This window comes from Pseudochaenichthys georgianus, chromosome 22, assembly GCF_902827115.2.
Source record: "Pseudochaenichthys georgianus chromosome 22, fPseGeo1.2, whole genome shotgun sequence".
NCBI classification, from domain to species: Eukaryota; Metazoa; Chordata; class Actinopteri; order Perciformes; family Channichthyidae; genus Pseudochaenichthys; species Pseudochaenichthys georgianus.
The window spans coordinates 649,995-671,763 of record NC_047524.1 but is presented as its reverse complement, the minus strand read 5'-3'; the positions used below and the strand labels follow the sequence as shown (position 1 = coordinate 671,763).

At 44.4% G+C, this 21,769-nt stretch overlaps 2 protein-coding genes across 2 annotated transcripts in view; one reads left to right on the top strand and one right to left on the bottom strand.

Moving 5' to 3' along the window:
• Positions 1 to 5,946, top strand: part of znf106a (zinc finger protein 106a) — a 32,878-nt gene extending 26,932 nt beyond the window's left edge. Inside the window, 9 exon segments of the mRNA XM_071201679.1 lie at positions 931 to 1,065; positions 1,247 to 1,363; positions 1,942 to 2,133; positions 3,313 to 3,375; positions 3,452 to 3,571; positions 3,665 to 3,736; positions 4,490 to 4,561; positions 4,819 to 4,965; positions 5,116 to 5,946. Of these exon segments, the coding sequence (XP_071057780.1) occupies positions 931 to 1,065; positions 1,247 to 1,363; positions 1,942 to 2,133; positions 3,313 to 3,375; positions 3,452 to 3,571; positions 3,665 to 3,736; positions 4,490 to 4,561; positions 4,819 to 4,965; positions 5,116 to 5,172 (975 nt within the window). The 3' untranslated portion in view covers positions 5,173 to 5,946.
• Positions 5,947 to 6,691: 745 nt separating this feature from the next.
• capn3a (calpain 3a, (p94)) overlaps positions 6,692 to 21,769 on the bottom strand; it is a 26,301-nt gene continuing 11,223 nt past the window's right edge. The window contains 9 exon segments of the mRNA XM_071201660.1: positions 6,692 to 7,438; positions 9,976 to 10,034; positions 11,052 to 11,168; positions 12,800 to 12,878; positions 13,271 to 13,339; positions 17,645 to 17,703; positions 18,705 to 18,821; positions 20,453 to 20,531; positions 20,926 to 20,981. Coding sequence (XP_071057761.1) covers positions 7,412 to 7,438; positions 9,976 to 10,034; positions 11,052 to 11,168; positions 12,800 to 12,878; positions 13,271 to 13,339; positions 17,645 to 17,703; positions 18,705 to 18,821; positions 20,453 to 20,531; positions 20,926 to 20,981 — 662 coding nt within the window. The 3' untranslated portion in view covers positions 6,692 to 7,411.

Here is a 21,769-nt window from a genome sequence, read left to right as displayed (position 1 = left end):
TTGAACTAGAGAGTGTAATAATCAACATTCCTCAATAGATAGACTAAACAGCTGAGGACACTGAATCACATTTGTTGTCGCTTATGGCTGAAGGAAGTGTTCCAGGTGTCCCACAGCAATATCTATCTCTGACCGACAGTTGCCCGCTCACAAACTAGTAACAACTTGCTAGGGCAGCCCCTCCTTCAGGGAGATAGCGGCTGCTCGAGGCTGGAGCATCTGCGACAGAGGGCGAAAGGTAAACATGTGGGGCAAATTATTCCCCAGCACACGGGGTGTTTTCTTCTCAATATAAGACAGTCGATCATTAAATAAAAGATTCAAACAGTTCCACAAAAGAAGGGCGTTTCGGGGGAATGTACACTTTCCATTTCTCCCAAATGTACTCAGATTGAAGTTCCTGGAGCCTCATAGAGGAGGTTACTCTTTCCATTACACAGATTTCATAAATGATGTCGTACCAATCATCTATAGATGGGCTGTTTGGTTTGAGCCATTTCTTTGTGGATGCTTTCCTCGCAGCTACACTCGACTTCCCAAATAAGTATTTTGTTTTAGCGAAACTTTTACCGTACTTTTCGGACTATAAGCCGCGACTTTTTCCCCATTCTTTTTGTACAGCTAACGGCCACTAGGGAACCTCCTAAATCTATGGATTTTACAGGTAAAATTAACCACCTTAACACTATGGGCTCTAGGACCGGTCCACGCCCGCCACCTTTAAGCGGCGGGCTCCAGCAGGAAAAGCTGGAGGCCGGAAAAGAGTGAGACAGGTAGCGCGCCAAAGTAAAAGTGGAACCGAGAAACAGAACGAGAGCAAGACAGACGGACAATTTAGCTGCTGCGGCTTATATGCAGGTGCGCTTTATAGTCCGGAAAGTACGGTATATTGAAAACATGTCTAATTTCTGGTTCTCCCCGTGTCTGCAGAGTCGCAAGTGTGTGGGAGTGTTTGAGGGCCACAGCTCCAAGGTGAGCTGCCTGCTGGTCTCTGCAGCTCCGAGCCTCCACCATCGCCTCTACTCCGGGTCCAGTGACCAGACCATCTGCTGCTACAACCTGAAGGTGAGCAACATGTAACTTTGTCCCTCGTGCTCCAACAATCAACGACACCTTAGTGTTAGAGAAAATAGGAAACTAAAGATTGAAATCATACAATTGTGAACAAAACGATAATCTCTTATTATGGGCGCCACATGTTGCACTGTACTCGCCTTAAAGCACATTCTCTCTCCCCGGTCCTCAGACGCGGGAGCTGGAGCAGCAGTTCCCTCTCTCAGACAGAGTCCTCTGCCTCCACAGTCGGTGGAAAACGCTGTACGCCGGACTGGCAAACGGCACCGTGGTGACCTTTAACCTCAAGGTGAGAGACGGTGCAATATAAAAAACGTCATGACTTATTTCGAAGTGGTGGCGATAAACATCGGAATGTGACTGAAATGTTATTCTGTAGTAACGTCTTTTATCGTTATACATTGAAAAGAAGTGTAAGACCAAGACTTCATATGAGCCGTCACAGAACAATGGTTGTTTTCTACTTGATGCATGTCAGCTAGCTTTGGGTAAAACATGACGCAGCCCCTAACTACCGTACTTGTCGGACTATAAAGCGCACCTGCATATAAGCCGCAGCAGCTAAATTGTCCGTCTGTCTTGCTCTCGTTCTGTCTCTCGGTTCCACTTTTACTTTGGCGCGCTACCTGTCTCACTCTTTTCCGGCCTCCAGCTTTTCCTGCTGGAGCCCGCCGCTTAAAGGTGGCGGGCGCGGACCGGTCATAGAGCCCGTCGTGTTAAGGTGGTTAATTTTACCTGTAAAACCCATAGATTCAGGAGGTTCCCTAGTGGCCGTTAGCGGTACTACAAAAATGGGGGGAAAAGTCGCGGCTTATAGTCCGAAAAGTACGGTCACTAACTCACTAACTAATCTTGTTGTTTGTTTAGACCAATAAGCAGATGGATGTGTTTGAGTGCCACGGTCCTCGGGGCGTGAGCTGCATGGCCTCCTCTCAGGAAGGAGCGAGGAGGATCCTATTGGTCGGATCCTACGACAACACCATCAGCGTGAGGGACGCTAAGAGCGGCCTCCTGCTGAGAACTCTGGAGGGCCACACCAAGACCGTGCTCTGCATGAAGGTGACATACGATAATACTTTAATGATCAAGTCTGAGATGCTCCTCGCTTCACACCAACAGACACACATCAAGACACGACACATGAACAACAAGCATTGAACAGAACAACTCGATCAGTGAGAGATGCTCTGAGAGCCTTCAGCGTCTGATCTGGACTCAGCTCTGTGTTCACTGAGAGGTCAGCCTGGAGCACAAAGGATGCTTCAGGCTGACTTGATTGATCTCCATCAGATGGTAGCGGTTCATATTCTCCGTCAGAGCATGCTTTGGGTCCCAGAGGACGCTGCTGGTCAGCCTCTCGGGTTATTATGGGCTGTGAGTCAGGAAGTCTCCGAACGACCTTTGAGCAGATTTTTATTAGGTTTTGATTTAAAGCCGTTCACGAACACTTATTGACCTAGACTCCTAGATATGACGTACAGGACCAACCCTGACGTCTGTTCATCTCCTTTAAGGACATAGGCTGCTTGAGCCTTAATGTTATTGTTCCCATTCTGTGCCCGGTCGACCCTAGGTCACAGACGGTCTTTGTTGTGGGTGCACTGGGACACTTCCTTCTTTGTGGACTCCGAGGTGTGACATCTTCGAGGCCATAAGTGACGGACGCAGGTGACTCAGTGTGCCCAACTGGTTAAACTATCTTATCAAGATATGATGATTACTCTGTGAAACCAGTTCAATGGGCTGACGAGAGAGAGGCGCTCCAGAGTTGGCGTGGCAACCACCCGTGCAGTCTCACCGTGACTGCTGTGATTGTGATGTGAATTCTCCGGCCGTAACTCCAAATAAACCTCCAGTGTTTGACATCAAAAGCTCCACCGTGTCTCCCACTGCATTGCTACACAGACGTTTCCTTTAATAATAATAATAATAATAATAATAATAATAATAATAATAATAATAATAATAATACATTTTATTTTTAGGCGCCTTTCATGACCAAAAAATAAATAAAAAAAAAATAAATTAAAAATAAATAAAATAAAAGCTAACAGAACACAAACAGGAAGTCATGGAGGAGACAGTCAAGTGGACACAAATGAAACATATAATGGGGAGTGTTGCCGTTCTGTGGAAAAGACACAATCGCAGATGTGAAGAACAGCATGCTTCATTTCTCCGCCACTTCTTTCTGTTCCGCCTTTCTGTCTTCTCACCCTCCTCGCCTCTCTCTCTCAGGTGGTGAACGATCTGGTGTTCAGCGGATCCAGCGATCAGTGTGTCTACGCCCACAACATCCATGTGAGTCTTCCTCCGTATTCTTCCAACATGACTTTCAGAATGCACTTGAGTTTCAACGACGGTTTATTCCCTGCAGACTGGAGAGCTGGTGCGTGTGTATAAGGGCCACAGTCACGCTGTTACCGTGGTTTCTGTCCTCGGGAAGGTGATGGTGACCGCCTGTCTGGACAAACTGGTCCGAGTCTACGATCTGCTGGTCTGCACCCTCAAAACATCACTAAGAGAAATCATATCGTCAGTCTTTTAAGAACTCTCTGAAGTAACTCTTTAACTTGTGTTTCTGTCACAGTCTCACGAGCAGCTGCAGGTCTACGGAGGACACAAGGACATGGTGATGTGTATGACTGTCCACAAGAACATGGTGAGTGTCCCTTTAGCTACATGCCAGGTCAACTGGGGAACATCAGCAGGAGAGGACTCTTTAAAGTAGAGACACTACATCCTGATATACACCTGAACATCAGCAGGAGAGGACTCTTTAAAGTAGAGACACTACATACTGATATACACCTGAACATCAGCAGGAGAGGACTCTTTAAAGTAGAGACACTACATACTGATATACACCTGAACATCAGCAGGAGAGGACTCTTTAAAGTAGAGACACTACATACTGATATACACCTGGACATCAGCAGGAGAGGACTCTTTAAAGTAGAGACACTACATACTGATATACACCTGGACATCAGCAGGAGAGGACTCTTTAAAGTAGAGACACTACATACTGATATACACCTGAACATCAGCAGGAGAGGACTCTTTAAAGTAGAGACACTACATACTGATATACACCTGAACATCAGCAGGAGAGGACTCTTTAAAGTAGAGACACTACATACTGATATACACCTGAACATCAGCAGGAGAGGACTCTTTAAAGTAGAGACACTACATACTGATATACACCTGAACATCAGCAGGAGAGGACTCTTTAAAGTAGAGACACTACATACTGATATACACCTGGACATCAGCAGGAGAGGACTCTTTAAAGTAGAGACACTACATACTGATATACACCTGGACATCAGCAGGAGAGGACTCTTTAAAGTAGAGACACTACACACTGATATCCACCATCAGATCTTCATGCATGTGTCTTGTGTTTCAGATCTACACAGGTTGTTACGATGGCAGTGTGCAGGCGGTGAAGCTGAACCTGATGCAGAACTACCGCTGCGGGGTAAGAGGAGGGGCATCGTTTAAAAAAGATATCTGAAATAACACAGTTGAATTTATTACAGAACATTTCGTATTTCCTTAGGAGATAGTGCATTTCTGTCTTGACCTCACCTGTTAAAATGGCGGCTTCACAAAGTTTTACGGGGCGTGGCTTGCAATCCGCCCAGCCAATCAGAAATCTCCGCCTTGGACATTTTCTTAAATGCTGTATGTCTTTCACTCTGTTATAATAATGTGTGTGTGTGTGTGTGTGCGCAGTGGCACGGCTGCTCCCTGGTGTTCGGGCTGATGGAGCACCTTCAGCAGCACCTGATCAGCGACCACAGCTCCTCTTCCTCTCAGAGCCTGAAGTGCCGCTGGAAGAAATGTGATGAGTTCTTCTGCACCCGCAACAGCTCCAAGCAGGTACAAAACACACCGTTATCGTGTCTATTTGGTACGTGGAGGCACAATGCAGATACAGTGGGGCAAAAAAGTATTTCGTCAGCCACCAATTGTGCAAGTTCTCCCACTTAAAAAGATAATTTATTGAATTTGTATTTATTTATTTTGCAGGTGTTGCAGCTGCACATGCAGAAACACGCCGAGGAGGAGACTGAAGTGGAGCCTTAAGTCCTCCCCTTTGTCCCGCCTCCCCGCCTGTTAACCTCCCATATTGGGGGGGCGCTCTCCTCTAACGACGACTCCATCCTTTATGTTCGGTGTTGGAATCCAACCATACAACTATCCGAGGGCTGTTCCTGTCAGCAGTTCCCGTTCCACTGACCAAATATAAGACCCTTTTTTTATTGAAGAAACTCCAGTGTGTTGCCGGTGTGTTTAAGGGGGGGGGGGGGCGGTCGCGCTTTTATGTTGAAACAGTTTGACGACTTCTTCGTGGCATGGGCTCAGAGATGTTTTTATTGTTGTTGTGATTTGTCATGTCGAGCAACGTTTTTTTTTTTTTCTCAAGTTGCCATTTTTCACTTTTTACGACAAGTGATTAAAAGTTCACGTTTTTAGTATTTTAGTGTCCTTGAAGGAGTGTCCTTGAAGTGACAAGAATACCTTTTTGTTTTCAGGGAATCATTTTTAACGTTTTGCTTAGGGGCTACGGAAGAGGTTGAGGGCGACATGGATATATTTTTTGAGGGATTAAAGTTGGAAAGTCAGAATTCTGAGATTGCAGAATGTTTTCTCAGAATTCCGACTTTAATCTAAAAAAATCCGACTTTAAACAAAAACAAATCGGACTTTATTCTCAAAATTCCGACTTTAAACAAAAACAAATCCGACTTTATTCTCAAAATTCCGACTTTAAACAAAAACAAATGGAATTGAATCGCAGAATTCTGATTTTAGTCAAAACATTTTAACTTTTTTCTCAGAATTCCGACTTTAAACAAATAATCCCTTTTCTTTTTTAGTTTTCAGTTTTGCTCGGTGATAAAAGGCGTTGAGGGACTTTGGTGCAGTGTTGTGTGATTTGGCCTGAAGTTGCCATTTGAAAAATTTGCCGTGAGAACAGAGCCAAGACGTGATGTGTGTGTGTGTGTCTACATGTTTAGGGGTGTTTAATCTCCCTAAGTGCGGACAGAGTTTTTCCTTTGTCTGCAGAGCCCGAGTGAGTGTTCCGAGTATCGTTCTGTCTGTACGACCCAATCTTTATTTTTGAAGGAATTTATTTAATATATTCGTAGCATGGAGCAGGCGTGTTATTCTCCACAGTGAAGACAGTTTTCTAATGAAGTGTGGAGGTGAAGGAAGTTTCGAGGAGGTGTTTGACGGAAAGAATTAGGATTCATCTCCCATGCCATACTCACCCTAAAACAACTTTTTTAAAAAACTAATTTTAACCCGTTTAAAAAAAGCCCAGCTGATGCTCTTTTGAGTGTTCTCACAGCCGCCATTTTCCAAACTCGCCTCGTTTCTTTTGTTTGATATCCGAGGGAAAGCGTGCACTTCCCCTCCGACCCGGCACGCCTGAGTTTCTTCAAGTTTTTCAGTTGTTATCAAAGTTTTGAAGAGATACTTTTTTAAGCAATGTTAATAATAATTATAATAAATGGTGCAACATCATAAAACAAATCTCCGTGTCTTTTTCTTACATAGTACCACACTTTCTCATCAACTGTACCAGTGACGCAATAACTACACATTAATTGTATTTATTTGGTTAAAATTGTTAAAAATGCAGTACACTCATTTGACCAAAGCCTTAATAATAAGGAAAAAAAATCACAAAAAAGCAGCAGTCCAACCCTTTAGCCATACGCTTTCAAATCCATATTTTAACCTTTAATAAAAAATCATCAGCTCCACATTTAATCATGATAAGGGGGGGGTTTATATGTCCTTCTTTCTGGAGCTGAGATGAACAAAAAAAAGCCTGAGTATGTCCATCCAATGCGACCGATTCTTCAGAATGTATCCACAGAAACACGCGGGATGCAATGGGATGAACACAGGGTGATTTAGTGTTTATTCACCGTCCACCAGAGAGCCGTGGATGAATACAGGAAGTATGCTACTCATTTTAAAACAGTAGAAGAAGTAGGAGTCACCGTGACAGAGAAAAGAGGTTGTGTGTGTGTGTGGTGCCTGAGAGAGAATACTGAACAAGGGTTTCTTTTTAAATAAAATAAAGATGGCTGAAAAGGAGAGACTGATGTTTGACAGGAGTTAGAGACCGACACAGAGGCGCTATGCAGAGTGAAGCATGGTGGACAGTTCTGGAGAGGAAGAGCAGATTTGGGGGGGGGGGTTCAGTCTCAAGGTGAGGATTATGAGAGCTAACGACGGCACACTGAGTTTGAGGTAAAGGCGGCAGGTCTGGTCCTCGTGGATCTCACCTGGAGGAGGAGGAGCCTCTTCAGGCGTACATGGTCAGCTGGAGCCACTGAGGAGGAAGAGGGGAAATACAATATGAATTCACTTATTATGAACATGTCCTCCCTTCCTGCAGCGGTGAAGCTGGACACCCGTAATGGCCCGAGGTAGACACACAGAAACTGCAATACTCTGCTAACCCTTTTAAATCTGCTCTCCCCTCTGACAGCTGTCATTTCAGGTGACTCGACGCAACCCCCCTCCACCCCTTTTCACCTCCGGTCCCTCTGAATCCAGGGTCAAGCTAAGCCACTCCCCTTCAGACCAGGGTCAAGCTAAGCCCCTCCCCTTCAGACCGACCCCAACTATCCATTCACCACCACCAGGGTCAAGCTAAGCCACTCCCCTTCAGACCGACCCCAACTATCCATTCACCACCACCAGGGTCAAGCTAAGCCACTCCCCTTCAGACCGACCCCAACTATCCATTCACCAATACCAGGGTCAAGCTAAGCCCCTCCCCTTCAGACCGAACCCAACTATCCATTCACCACCACCAGGGTCAAGCTAAGCCACTCCCCTTCAGACCGACCCCAACTATCCATTCACCACCACCAGGGTCAAGCTAAGCCCCTCCCCTTCAGACCGAACCCAACTATCCATTCACCACCACCAGGGTCAAGCTAAGCCCCTCCCCTTCAGACCGAACCCAACTATCCATTCACCACCACCAGGGTCAAGCTAAGCCACTCCCCTTCAGACCGACCCCAACTATCCATTCACCACCACCAGGGTCAAGCTAAGCCCCTCCCCTTCAGACCGAACCCAACTATCCATTCACCAGGGTCAAGCTAAGCCCCTCCCCTTCAGACCGACCCCAACTCTTCATTCACCACCACCAGGGTCAAGCTAAGCCCCTCCCCTTCAGACCGAACCCAACTATCCATTCACCACCACCAGGTTCAAGCTAAGCCCCTCCCCTTCAGACCGAACCCAACTATCCATTCACCAGGGTCAAGCTAAGCCCCTCCCCTTCAGACCGAACCCAACTATCCATTCACCACCACCAGGGTCAAGCTAAGCCCCTCCCCTTCAGACCGAACCCAACTATCCATTCACCACCACCAGGGTCAAGCTAAGCCCCTCCCATTCAAACCGAACCCAACTATCCATTCACCACCACCAGGTTCAAGCTAAGCCCCTCCCCTTCAGACCGAACCCAACTATCCATTCACCAGGGTCAAGCTAAGCCCCTCCCCTTCAGACCGACCCCAACTCTTCATTCACCACCACCAGGGTCAAGCTAAGCCCCTCCCCTTCAGACCGAACCCAACTATCCATTCACCACCACCAGGGTCAAGCTAAGCCCCTCCCCTTCAGACCGAACCCAACTATCCATTCACCACCACCAGGGTCAAGCTAAGCCCCTCCCCTTCAGACCGAACCCAACTATCCATTCACCACCACCAGGGTCAAGCTAAGCCCCTCCCCTTCAGACCGAACCCAACTATCCATTCACCACCACCAGGGTCAAGCTAAGCCCCTCCCATTCAAACCGAACCCAACTATCCATTCACCACCACCAGGTTCAAGCTAAGCCCCTCCCCTTCAGACCGAACCCAACTATCCATTCACCAGGGTCAAGCTAAGCCCCTCCCCTTCAGACCGACCCCAACTCTTCATTCACCACCACCAGGTTCAAGCTAAGCCCCTCCCCTTCAGACCGAACCCAACTATCCATTCACCAGGGTCAAGCTAAGCCCCTCCCCTTCAGACTGACCCAACTATCCATTCACCACTACCAGGGTCAAGCTAAGCCCCTCCCCTTCAGACCGACCCCAACTATCCATTCACCACCACCAGGGTCAAGCTAAGCCCTTCCCCTTCAGACCGAACCCAACCATCCATTCACCACCACCAGGGTCAAGCTAAGCCCCTCCCCTTCAGACTGACCCAACTATCCATTCACCACCACCAGGGTCAAGCTAAGCCCCTCCCCTTCAGACCGACCCCAACTATCCATTCACCACGACCAGGGTCAAGCTAAGCCCCTCCCCTTCAGACCGACCCCAACTATCCATTCACCACGACCAGGGTCTAGACCCCGGGGGGTTTCATCGGATCGGTTCTCTCCTCCCGAATGATACTCCCGATTTGCCAAATATACAAAATGTAAAGCCTAGTTTTGGCCATTAAATCTGAAACCCAAAGCTTGCATCTGTGCAAGAGACTGAGCGAAGCAGGAAATATACATTTGGATGAATGTAAAATGAAATACTGTAACATAGAAAGAATGTTAATTATTAAACTTACATAACTACGGTTTCATTAGAAAAATAAGTGATTAAAAACAGGGTCCTTTGAATGCATGTCATGTGAGTTTTCCTAGGATTAGATTTTTACATATCGTTTAAAGTTTAAGAGCGTATAGAATGTACCGCCCCGTGGTATTGCTAATATACACGGCCCATTCAAACTGTCTGTACTTTCATTGTTGTAATCTGTCATTCTTATGTCCTATTTTCCCCAATTGATTTGAAACTGCGTGCCACTCGTCCCCCGAGTTAATCAGAGGTTATTCAGATCACTTATTCAGATCAATCTCACCTCCAGGACACTGAGTCTAATGGTACCGTCTCCGTTCTGATCGAAGGCCTGGAACGCCCCTGGAGACACAAAACAACAACGAGAAAATTGTGATCCACCTCATCCAAAAACCCTGAACAAGAATACAGCAATACTTACAGTTACATTAAGTTGTTGATACTGCTGCAAAAAGTACAGCAAAAACACATAAATTGTACTTTTTTTTTTCACAAGAGGATGATTATGGTCAAGAAGCTTCAAAGTGTTTCCTTTACTTCTACTTTTACTCAAGTACAATATCCCAATACTTCTACTTTTGCTCAAGTACAATATCCCAGTACTTCTACTTTTGCTCAAGTACAATATCCCAGTACTTCTACTATTACTCAAGTACAATATCCCAGTACTTCTACTTTTGCTCAAGTACAATATCCCAGTACTTCTACTTTTGCTCAAGTACAATATCCCAGTACTTCTACTATTACTCAAGTACAATATCCCAGTACTTCTACTTTTGCTCAAGTACAATATCCCAGTACTTCTACTATTACTCAAGTACAATATCCCAGTACTTCTACTTTTACTCAAGTACAATATCCCAATACTTCTACTTTTGCTCAAGTACAATATCCCAGTACTTCTACTTTTACTCAAGTACAATATTTCCCTTTTGATGAGGGAGAGATGTATCAACTCGCCTCATCAGATGAGACCGGGGGGGAGCTTGTACTGCCACACATTTAATAAAATAAATCGTTCAATTTGTATTTATATAACCCAATCAGGCGGTCGTTCTTAAGCTGTTGCAACAAATATATACAGATTCAGATACAACTACCTTTAGTACATACTATGGCTTCCATAGATGTGTACTGTTGCAGATAGTATGCATACAATTGGGACATACGTCCTCTGTATATATTCTCCATTTAAAGAATGTGGGTCAGAGTAGCCAGAAGAGCCATGAGACATTTGGATATCCTGGCACTTTTGGCCTTTTGTATTTCTGGCAGGCTTCATAGTGTGTTGGTGTGCATATTGGAACGCCCCCCCCCCCCCCGTGTGTCAGTGATGGAGTCGGTGCAGCAGCGACTCACTGAACATGGCCTCGAGTCGCACCAGACAGCTGATGAAACTGTCGAAGTCGATGTTCATGTTCTCGTTGGCGTAGCGCATGGTGATGATGTCATACAGCTGGTTGTTGAGACGGAAGCCTGAGCGGGACACAAGACACATGACTGTACAGTGAAGAGAACATTAGGGGGGTGAGTTCCTGTGCACACGTCAACAATCATCCCAACAACACAGATTACGTTTGGTTTCTAAGTGTAGCATGCAGCTAAACGGTAAGTTAATTAGCGTTAAGGTTAAAAAGTCCATGACTGATATATTCACTGTTTTCACGGAGCACTTTCTAATATTTCATGCGTCAGGTTTACGCTTTGCCGAACCATTACCGGTACAAATAAAAAATAGAGCATCAAAATCTACTTTTTAGCAGCTTTTTCAATAATCCTCAAACCATTCAGTATTTTTTTTCTAGTGGTATAATAATAGATATTGTAAATAACAACTTTAAATTTAAAAATATGATTTCCATAAGTACCATTTTAATTGTTAAATCAACAATAAATATGGTAAATAACAACAACTCCAGAAACATAACATAACTATGTTGTTGTTTATATTTTTGGATTTACTTGCTGAGGTTTTGAGAAATCTGCCTTTTTTTAAAACGTGTCTTTCCAGATTCATAGTTAATCTTTCAAGCTGTGATAAAACCAAACTTAATTTCTCTTCAGTCCTGATCAGAACTTCAACATTTGATTTAAGCCTTTAAATGTTTTCTACGGAGTATTTTCAATGTCAACATTTATTTTGATGCATTTTTGTGTCAAAAATAAGTTATACTAATTAAACATCTACTCGTTATCCTGGATGACAAAAATGCACCCAGTGCTATAAAACTGATATAATGTATTACATGGACAATTTAAAGGTCACCAATCATGCTATGTTTAGGTCTCAGATATATAAAAAAATATAAAAAATATGTCTATGAAGTGTTTTGCTCAAAATACCAAATAGATCTCCCATTCTAGCCATGCCTCATATCCCTCTATTTCACTTCCTGTTTCTAAAGTGCTGATTCGGGGATAAAGCTTTAATTAATTGATAAAAGAGGAGGGGTCTGAGCTCATGCGGAACCCGGCAGCTACCGTCTAAACTAAATGCTGCCGTGATGAAACGCCATATCATGGATTATCAAGGATTCCTCTCTTGCCGGTTACACTACAAGGTGAGTTCCTTTCTACTTCCTGCTTCTTCACACACATGCTCTCCAGCACAGGTTAGCTCTGAGTGTTAGCGATGCTAATGTAAACACCGACCATATTACGCCCAAAACAGTCGGGCGTTGTTTCTGATGGCAACGTTTCTGATTGGCCCGTGGGTCCATATTTCAGATGTTACGTCATATCGGACGCAAATCTGGATCAGCTCCGTTGTTCCCCGTTTTTAGAGATTTGGGTACGGAGGAAAAGAGAGAGGGTTTTATTTTCTGACGCTGCGTGAGTTCCCCGACACACCGGGGACACGTGTTGATGTAGAGAAGACATCACAAAGTGCATTTTGCATGATAGGTCCCCTTTAAATGCAATTTTGTTTACAATGCTACGGGGTATTTTTTAAATATATGTATTCCCATCATCATTACTCCATCCATGCATGCAATCAAAGCGCACCAGAGTCAATACACAGGTATCTCTTCACCTGGGCAGAAACAACTCAAATCTGTGTTTTTGTAAAGTGGATGAACTGATATGTTAAAGTAATGATTTGTTACCTGCATCGTTGACAGCGTTCCTCATCTCGTAACTGTTGATGCTGCCGAACTGATCGGCGTTATAGTGCTTAAAGATTCCCTGGAAGACACAAAATATAACATTTCATGTCTTTATCGTGAAATCAAACACTATAGTTTAAACCAGCGGAGGGATATAACTAAGTACATGTATTGGAGTACTGATGAGACATACATGTACCTTTTAACTTGGCTATTTCAGAATACCTGTATTGGTCCCACAGGAGGGGACATGTACGATGTTACAGCAAAGTCAGCTTATATCTTAATAAATCACTCAAGAAGCGTGCAGAAAATATATATATATATAGCGGCCTGGTGAAAGTATAAAAGGCAGAGCTATTTACGGTAACATATATATTGCACATAAGTAGTATTATCTATTTAATTGTACTTCATACTTAATGTAAAGCGTACACATATATAAAGTGAAGCTGCTGTTTTTATTCCCACCTGCCACTGTTTGATTTTGTTCCACAGATGTCTGAACTCCTGCAGGTTGAGTCTTCCTGTCCCGTCCATCTGCACACCCGCACGTTAAGACCAACAACGAGTACTGTTGTATATTTATTAAAGGTCACCTATTATGCTAAATGCTCTTCTTCATGTCTCTTCTACATCAACATGTGTCCCCTCTTCTTCATGTCTCTTCTACATCAACACGTGTCCCCTCTTCTTCATGTCTCTTCTATCTACATCAACACGTGTCCCCTCTTCTCCATGTCTCTTCTACATCAACACGTGTCCGCTCTTCTTCATGTCTCTTCGACATCAACACGTGTCCCCCTCTTCTCCATGTCTCTCTTCTACATCACACGTGTCCCCCTCTTCTCCATGTCTCTTCTACATCAACACGTGTCCCCTCTTCTTCATGATCTCTTCTACATCAACACGGGTCCCCTCTTCTTCATGTCCTCTTCTACATCAACATGGTGTCCCCTCGTTCTTCGATGTCTCTTCTACATCAACATATGTCCCCTCTTCTTCATGTCTCTTCTACATCAACATGTGTCCCCTCTTCTTCATGTCTCTTCTACATCAACATGTGTCCCCTCTCCTCCACGTCTCTTCTACATCAACATGTGTCCCCTCTTCTTCATGTCTCTTCTACATCAACATGTGTCCCCTCTTCTTCATGTCTCTTCTACATCAACACGTGTCCCCTCTTCTTCATGTCTCTTCTTCATCAACACGTGTCCCCTCTTCTTCATGTCTCTTCTACAGCAACATGTGTCCCCTCTTCTTCATGTCTCTTCTACATCAACATGTGTCCCCTCTTCTTCATGTCTCTTCTACATCAACATTGAGTGTTTCACAGCCGCCATTTTCCAAACTCGCCTCGTTTCTTTTGTTTGATATCCGAGGGAAAGCGTGCACTTCCCCTCCGACCCGGCACGCCTGAGTTTCTTCAAGTTTTTCAGTTGTTATCAAAGTTTTGAAGAGATACTTTTTTAAGCAATGTTAATAATAATTATAATAAATGGTGCAACATCATAAAACAAATCTCCGTGTCTTTTTCTTACATAGTACCACACTTTCTCATCAACTGTACCAGTGACGCAATAACTACACATTAATTGTATTTATTTGGTTAAAATTGTTAAAATGCAGTACACTCATTTGACCAAAGCCTTAATAATAAGGAAAAAAATCACAAAAAAGCAGCAGTCCAACCCTTTAGCCATACGCTTTCAAATCCATATTTTAACCTTTAATAAAAAATCATCAGCTCCACATTTAATCATGATAAGGGGGGGTTTATATGTCCTTCTTTCTGGAGCTGAGATGAACAAAAAAAAGCCTGAGTATGTCCATCCAATGCGACCGATTCTTCAGAATGTATCCACAGAAACACGCGGGATGCAATGGGATGAACACAGGGTGATTTAGTGTTTATTCACCGTCCACCAGAGAGCCGTGGATGAATACAGGAAGTATGCTACTCATTTTAAAACAGTAGAAGAAGTAGGAGTCACCGTGACAGAGAAAAGAGGTTGTGTGTGTGTGTGGTGCCTGAGAGAGAATACTGAACAAGGGTTTCTTTTTAAATAAAATAAAGATGGCTGAAAAGGAGAGACTGATGTTTGACAGGAGTTAGAGACCGACACAGAGGCGCTATGCAGAGTGAAGCATGGTGGACAGTTCTGGAGAGGAAGAGCAGATTTGGGGGGGGGGTTCAGTCTCAAGGTGAGGATTATGAGAGCTAACGACGGCACACTGAGTTTGAGGTAAAGGCGGCAGGTCTGGTCCTCGTGGATCTCACCTGGAGGAGGAGGAGCCTCTTCAGGCGTACATGGTCAGCTGGAGCCACTGAGGAGGAAGAGGGGAAATACAATATGAATTCACTTATTATGAACATGTCCTCCCTTCCTGCAGCGGTGAAGCTGGAACCCGTAATGGCCCGAGGTAGACAACAGAAAACTGCAATACTCTGCTAACCCTTTTAAATCTGCTCTCCCCTTGACAGCTGTCATTTCAGGTGACTCGACGCAACCCCCCTCCACCCCTTTTCACTCCGGTCCCTCTGAATCCGGGTCAAGCTAAGCCACTCCCCTTCAGACCAGGGTCAAGCTAAGCCCCCTCCCCTTCAGACCGACCCCAACTATCCATCACCACACCAGGGTCAAGCTAAGCCACTCCCTTCAGACCGACCCAACTATCCATTCACACCCACAGGGTCAAGCTAAGCCATCCCCTTCAGACGACCCCAAATATCCATTCACCAATACCAGGGCAAGCTAAGCCCTCCCCTTCAGACCGACCCAACTATCCATTCACCACCACCAGGGTCAAGCTAAGCCACTCCCCTTCAGACCGACCCCAACTATCCATTCACCACCACCAGGGTCAAGCTAAGCACTCCCCTTCAGACCGAACCCAACTATCCATTCACACCACCAGGGTCAAGCTAAGCCCTCCCCTTCAGACCGAACCCCAACTATCCATCACCACACCAGGGTCAAGCTAAGCCACTCCCCTTCAGACCGACCCCAACTATCCATTCACCACCACCAGGGTCAAGCTAAGCCCCTCCCCTTCAGACCGAACCAAACTATCCATTCACCACCACCAGGGTCAAGCTAAGCCCCTCCCCTTCAGACCGAACCCAACTTCATTCACCACCACCAGGGTCAAGCTAAGCCCTCCCCTTCAGACCGAACCCAACTATCCATTCACCACCACCAGGTTCAAGCTAAGCCCCTCCCCTTCAGACCGAACCCAACTACCATTCCACCAGGGTCAAGCTAAGCCCCTCCCCTTCAGACCGAACCAACTATCCATTCACCACCACCAGGTCAAGCTAAGCCCCTCCCCTTCAGGACCGAACCCAACTATCCATTCACCACCACCAGGGTCAAGCTAAGCCCCTCCCTTCAACCGAACCCAACTATCCATTCACCACCACCAGGTAAGATAAGCCCCTCCCCTTCAGACCGAACCCAACTATCCATTCACCAGGGTCAGCTAAGCCCCTCCCCTTCAGACCGACCCAACTATCATTCACCACCACCCCCCCCCCCCCCCACCACCTCCCCTTCAGACCGAACCCAACTATCCATTCACCACCACCAGGGTCAAGCTAAGCCCCTCCCCTTCAGACCGAACCCAACTATCCATTCACCACCACCAGGGTCAAGCTAAGCCCCTCCCCTTCAGACCGAACCCAACTATCCATTCACCACCACCAGGGTCAAGCTAAGCCCCTCCCCTTCAGACCGACCCCAACTATCCATTCACCACCACCAGGGTCAAGCTAAGCCCCTCCCATTCAAACCGAACCCAACTATCCATTCACCACCACCAGGTTCAAGCTAAGCCCCTCCCCTTCAGACCGAACCCAACTATCCATTCACCAGGGTCAAGCTAAGCCCCTCCCCTTCAGACCGACCCCAACTCTTCATTCACCACCACCAGGTTCAAGCTAAGCCCCTCCCCTTCAGACCGAACCAACTATCCATTCACCAGGGTCAAGCTAAGCCCCTCCCTTCAGAGACTGCCCAACTATCCATTCACCACTACCAGGGTCAGCTAAGCCCCTCCCCTTCAGACCGACCCCAACTATCCATTCACCACCACCAGGGTCAAGCTAAGCCCTTCCCCTTCAGACCGAACCCAACCATCCATTCACCACCACCAGGGTCAAGCTAAGCCCCTCCCCTTCAGACTGACCCAACTATCCATTCACCACCACCAGGGTCAAGCTAAGCCCCTCCCCTTCAGACCGACCCCAACTGTCCATTCACCACGACCAGGGTCAAGCTAAGCCCCTCCCCTTCAGACCGACCCCAACTATCCATTCACCACGACCAGGGTCTAGACCCCGGGGGTTTCATCATCGGATCGGTTCTCTCCTCCCGAATGATACTCCCGATTTGCCAAATATACAAAATGTAAAGCCTAGTTTTGGCCATTAAATCTGAAACCCAAAGCTTGCATCTGTGCAAGAGACTGAGCGAAGCAGGAAATATACATTTGGATGAATGTAAAATGAAATACTGTAACATAGAAAGAATGTTAATTATTAAACTTACTATAACTACGGTTTCATTAGAAAAATAAGTGATTAAAAACAGGGTCCTTTGAATGCATGTCATGTGAGTTTTCCTAGGATTAGATTTTTACATATCGTTTAAAGTTTAAGAGCGTATAGAATGTACCGCCCCGTGGTATTGCTAATATACACGGCCCATTCAAACTGTCTGTACTTTCATTGTTGTAATCTGTCATTCTTATGTCCTATTTTCCCCAATTGATTTGAAACTGCGTGCCACTCGTCCCCCGAGTTAATCAGAGGTTATTCAGATCACTTATTCAGATCAATCTCACCTCCAGGACACTGAGTCTAATGGTACCGTCTCCGTTCTGATCGAAGGCCTGGAACGCCCCTGGAGACACAAAACAACAACGAGAAAATTGTGATCCACCTCATCCAAAAACCCTGAACAAGAATACAGCAATACTTACAGTTACATTAAGTTGTTGATACTGCTGCAAAAAGTACAGCAAAAACACATAAATTGTACTTTTTTTTTTCACAAGAGGATGATTATGGTCAAGAAGCTTCAAAGTGTTTCCTTTACTTCTACTTTTACTCAAGTACAATATCCCAATACTTCTACTTTTGCTCAAGTACAATATCCCAGTACTTCTACTTTTGCTCAAGTACAACATCCCAGTACTTCTACTATTACTCAAGTACAATATCCCAGTACTTCTACTATTACTCAAGTACAATATCCCAGTACTTCTACTTTACTCAAGTACAATATCCCAGTACTTCTACTATTACTCAAGTACAATATCCCAGTACTTCTACTTTTACTCAAGTACAACATCCCAGTACTTCTACTTTTACTCAAGTACAATATCCCAGTACTTCTACTTTTACTCAAGTACAATATCCCAGTACTTCTACTATTACTCAAGTACAATATCCCAGTACTTCTACTTTTACTCAAGTACAATTTTCCCTTTTGATGAGGGAGAGATGTATCAACTCGCCTCATCAGATGAGACCGGGGGGGAGCTTGTACTGCCACACATTTAATAAAATAAATCGTTCAATTTGTATTTATATAACCCAATCAGGCGGTCGTTCTTAAGCTGTTGCAACAAATATACAGATTCAGATACAACTACCTTTAGTACATACTATGGCTTCCATATGTGTACTGTTGCAGATAGTATGCATACAATTGGGACATACGTCCTCTGTATATATTCTCCATTTAAAGAATGTGGGTCAGAGTAGCCATGAGACATTTGGATATCCTGGCACTTTTGGCCTTTTGTATTTCTGGCAGGCTTCATAGTGTGTTGGTGTGCATATTGGAACGCCCCCCCCCCCCCGTGTGTCAGTGATGGAGTCGGTGCAGCAGCGACTCACTGAACATGGCCTCGAGTCGCACCAGACAGCTGATGAAACTGTCGAAGTCGATGTTCATGTTCTCGTTGGCGTAGCGCATGGTGATGATGTCATACAGCTGGTTGTTGAGACGGAAGCCTGAGCGGGACACAAGACACATGACTGTACAGTGAAGAGAACATTAGGGGGTGAGTTCCTGTGCACACGTCAACAATCATCCCAACAACACAGATTACGTTTGGTTTCTAAGTGTAGCATGCAGCTAAACGGTAAGTTAATTAGCGTTAAGGTTAAAAAGTCCATGACTGATATATTCACTGTTTCACGGAGCACTTTCTAATATTTCATGCGTCAGGTTTACGCTTTGCCGAACCATTACCGGTACAAATAAAAAATAGAGCATCAAAATCTACTTTTTAGCAGCTTTTTCAATAATCCTCAAACCATTCAGTATTTTTTTTTCTAGTGGTATAATAATAGATATTGTAAATAACAACTTTAAATTTAAAAATATGATTTCCATAAGTACCATTTTAATTGTTAAATCAACAATAATATGGTAAATAACAACAACTCCAGAAACATAACATAACTATGTTGTTGTTTATATTTTTGGATTTACTTGCTGAGGTTTTGAGAAATCTGCCTTTTTTTAAAACGTGTCTTTCCAGATTCATAGTTAATCTTTCAAAGCTGTGATAAAACCAAACTTAATTTCTCTTCAGTCCTGATCAGAACTTCAACATTTGATTTAAGCCTTTAAATGTTTTCTACGGAGTATTTTCAATGTCAACATTTATTTTGATGCATTTTTGTGTCAAAAATAAGTTATACTAATTAAACATCTACTCGTTATCCTGGATGACAAAAATGCACCCAGTGCTATAAAACTGATATAATGTATTACATGGACAATTTAAAGGTCACCAATCATGCTATGTTTAGGTCTCAGATATATAAAAAAATATAAAAAATATGTCTATGAAGTGTTTTGCTCAAAATACCAAATAGATCTCCCATTCTAGCCATGCCTCATATCCCTCTATTTCACTTCCTGTTTCTAAAGTGCTGATTCGGGGATAAAGCTTTAATTAATTGATAAAAGAGGAGGGTCTGAGCTCATGCGGAACCCGGCAGCTACCGTCTAAACTAAATGCTGCCGTGATGAAACGCCATATCATGGATTATCAAGGATTCCTCTCTTGCCGGTTACACTACAAGGTGAGTTCCTTTCTACTTCCTGCTTCTTCACACACATGCTCTCCAGCACAGGTTAGCTCTGAGTGTTAGCGATGCTAATGTAAACACCGACCATATTACGCCCAAAACAGTCGGGCGTTGTTTCTGATGGCAACGTTTCTGATTGGCCCGTGGGTCCATATTTCAGATGTTACGTCATATCGGACGCAAATCTGGATCAGCTCCGTTGTTCCCCGTTTTTAGAGATTTGGGTACGGAGGAAAAGAGAGAGGGTTTTATTTTCTGACGCTGCGTGAGTTCCCCGACACACCGGGGACACATGTTGATGTAGAGAAGACATCACAAAGTGCATTTTGCATGATAGGTCCCCTTTAAATGCAATTTTGTTTACAATGCTACGGGGTATTTTTTAAATATATGTATTCCCATCATCATTACATCCATCCATGCAGTGCAATCAAAGCGCACCAGAGTCAATACACAGGTATCTCTTCACCTGGGCAGAAACAACTCAAATCTGTGTTTTTGTAAAGTGGATGAACTGATATGTTAAAGTAATGATTTGTTACCTGCATCGTTGACAGCGTTCCTCATCTCGTAACTGTTGATGCTGCCGAACTGATCGGCGTTATAGTGCTTAAAGATTCCCTGGAAGACACAAAATATAACATTTCATGTCTTTATCGTGAAATCAAAACACTATAGTTTAAACCAGCGGAGGGATATAACTAAGTACATGTATTGGAGTACTGATGAGACATACATGTACCTTTTACTTGGCTATTTCAGAATACCTGTATTGGTCCCACAGGAGGGGACATGTACGATTGTTACAGCAAAGTCAGCTTATATCTTAATAAATCACTCAAGAAGCGTGCAGAAAATATATATATATATAGCGGCCTGGTGAAAGTATAAAAGGCAGAGCTATTTACGGTAAACATATATATTGCACATAAGTAGTATTATCTATTTAATTGTACTTCATACTTAATGTAAAGCGTACACATATATAAAGTGAAGCTGCTGTTTTTATTCCCACCTGCCACTGTTTGATTTTGTTCCACAGATGTCTGAACTCCTGCAGGTTGAGTCTTCCTGTCCCGTCCATCTGCACACCGCACGTTAAGACCAACACGAGTACTTTGTATATTTATTAAAGGTCACCTATTATGCTAAATCCTCTTCTTCATGTCTCTTCTACATCAACATGTGTCCCCTCTTCTCCATGTCTCTTCTACATCAACACGTGTCCCCTCTTCTTCATGTCTCTTCTACATCAACACGTGTCCCCTCTTCTCCATGTCTCTTCTACATCAACACGTGTCCGCTCTTCTTCATGTCTCTTCGACATCAACACGTGTCCCCTCTTCTCCATGTCTCTTCTACATCAACACGTGTCCCCTCTTCTCCATGTCTCTTCTACATCAACACGTGTCCCCTCTTCTTCATGTCTCTTCTACATCAACACGTGTCCCCTCTTCTTCATGTCCTTCTACATCAACATGTGTCCCCTCTTCTTCATGTCTCTTCTACATCAACATATGTCCCCTCTTCTTCATGTCTCTTCTACATCACAACATGTGTCCCCTCTTCTTCATGTCTCTTCTCATCAACATGTGTCCCCTCTCTCCACGTCTCTTCTACATCAACATGTGTCCCCTCTTCTTCATGTCTCTTCTACATCAACATGTGTCCCCTCTTCTTCATGTCTCTCTACATCAACACGTGTCCCCTCTTCTTCATGTCTCTTCTTCATCAACACGTGTCCCCTCTTCTTCATGTCTCTTCTACATCAACATGTGTCCCCTCTTCTTCATGTCTCTTCTACATCAACATGTGTCCCCTCTTCTTCATGTCTCTTCTACATCAACATGTGTCCCCTC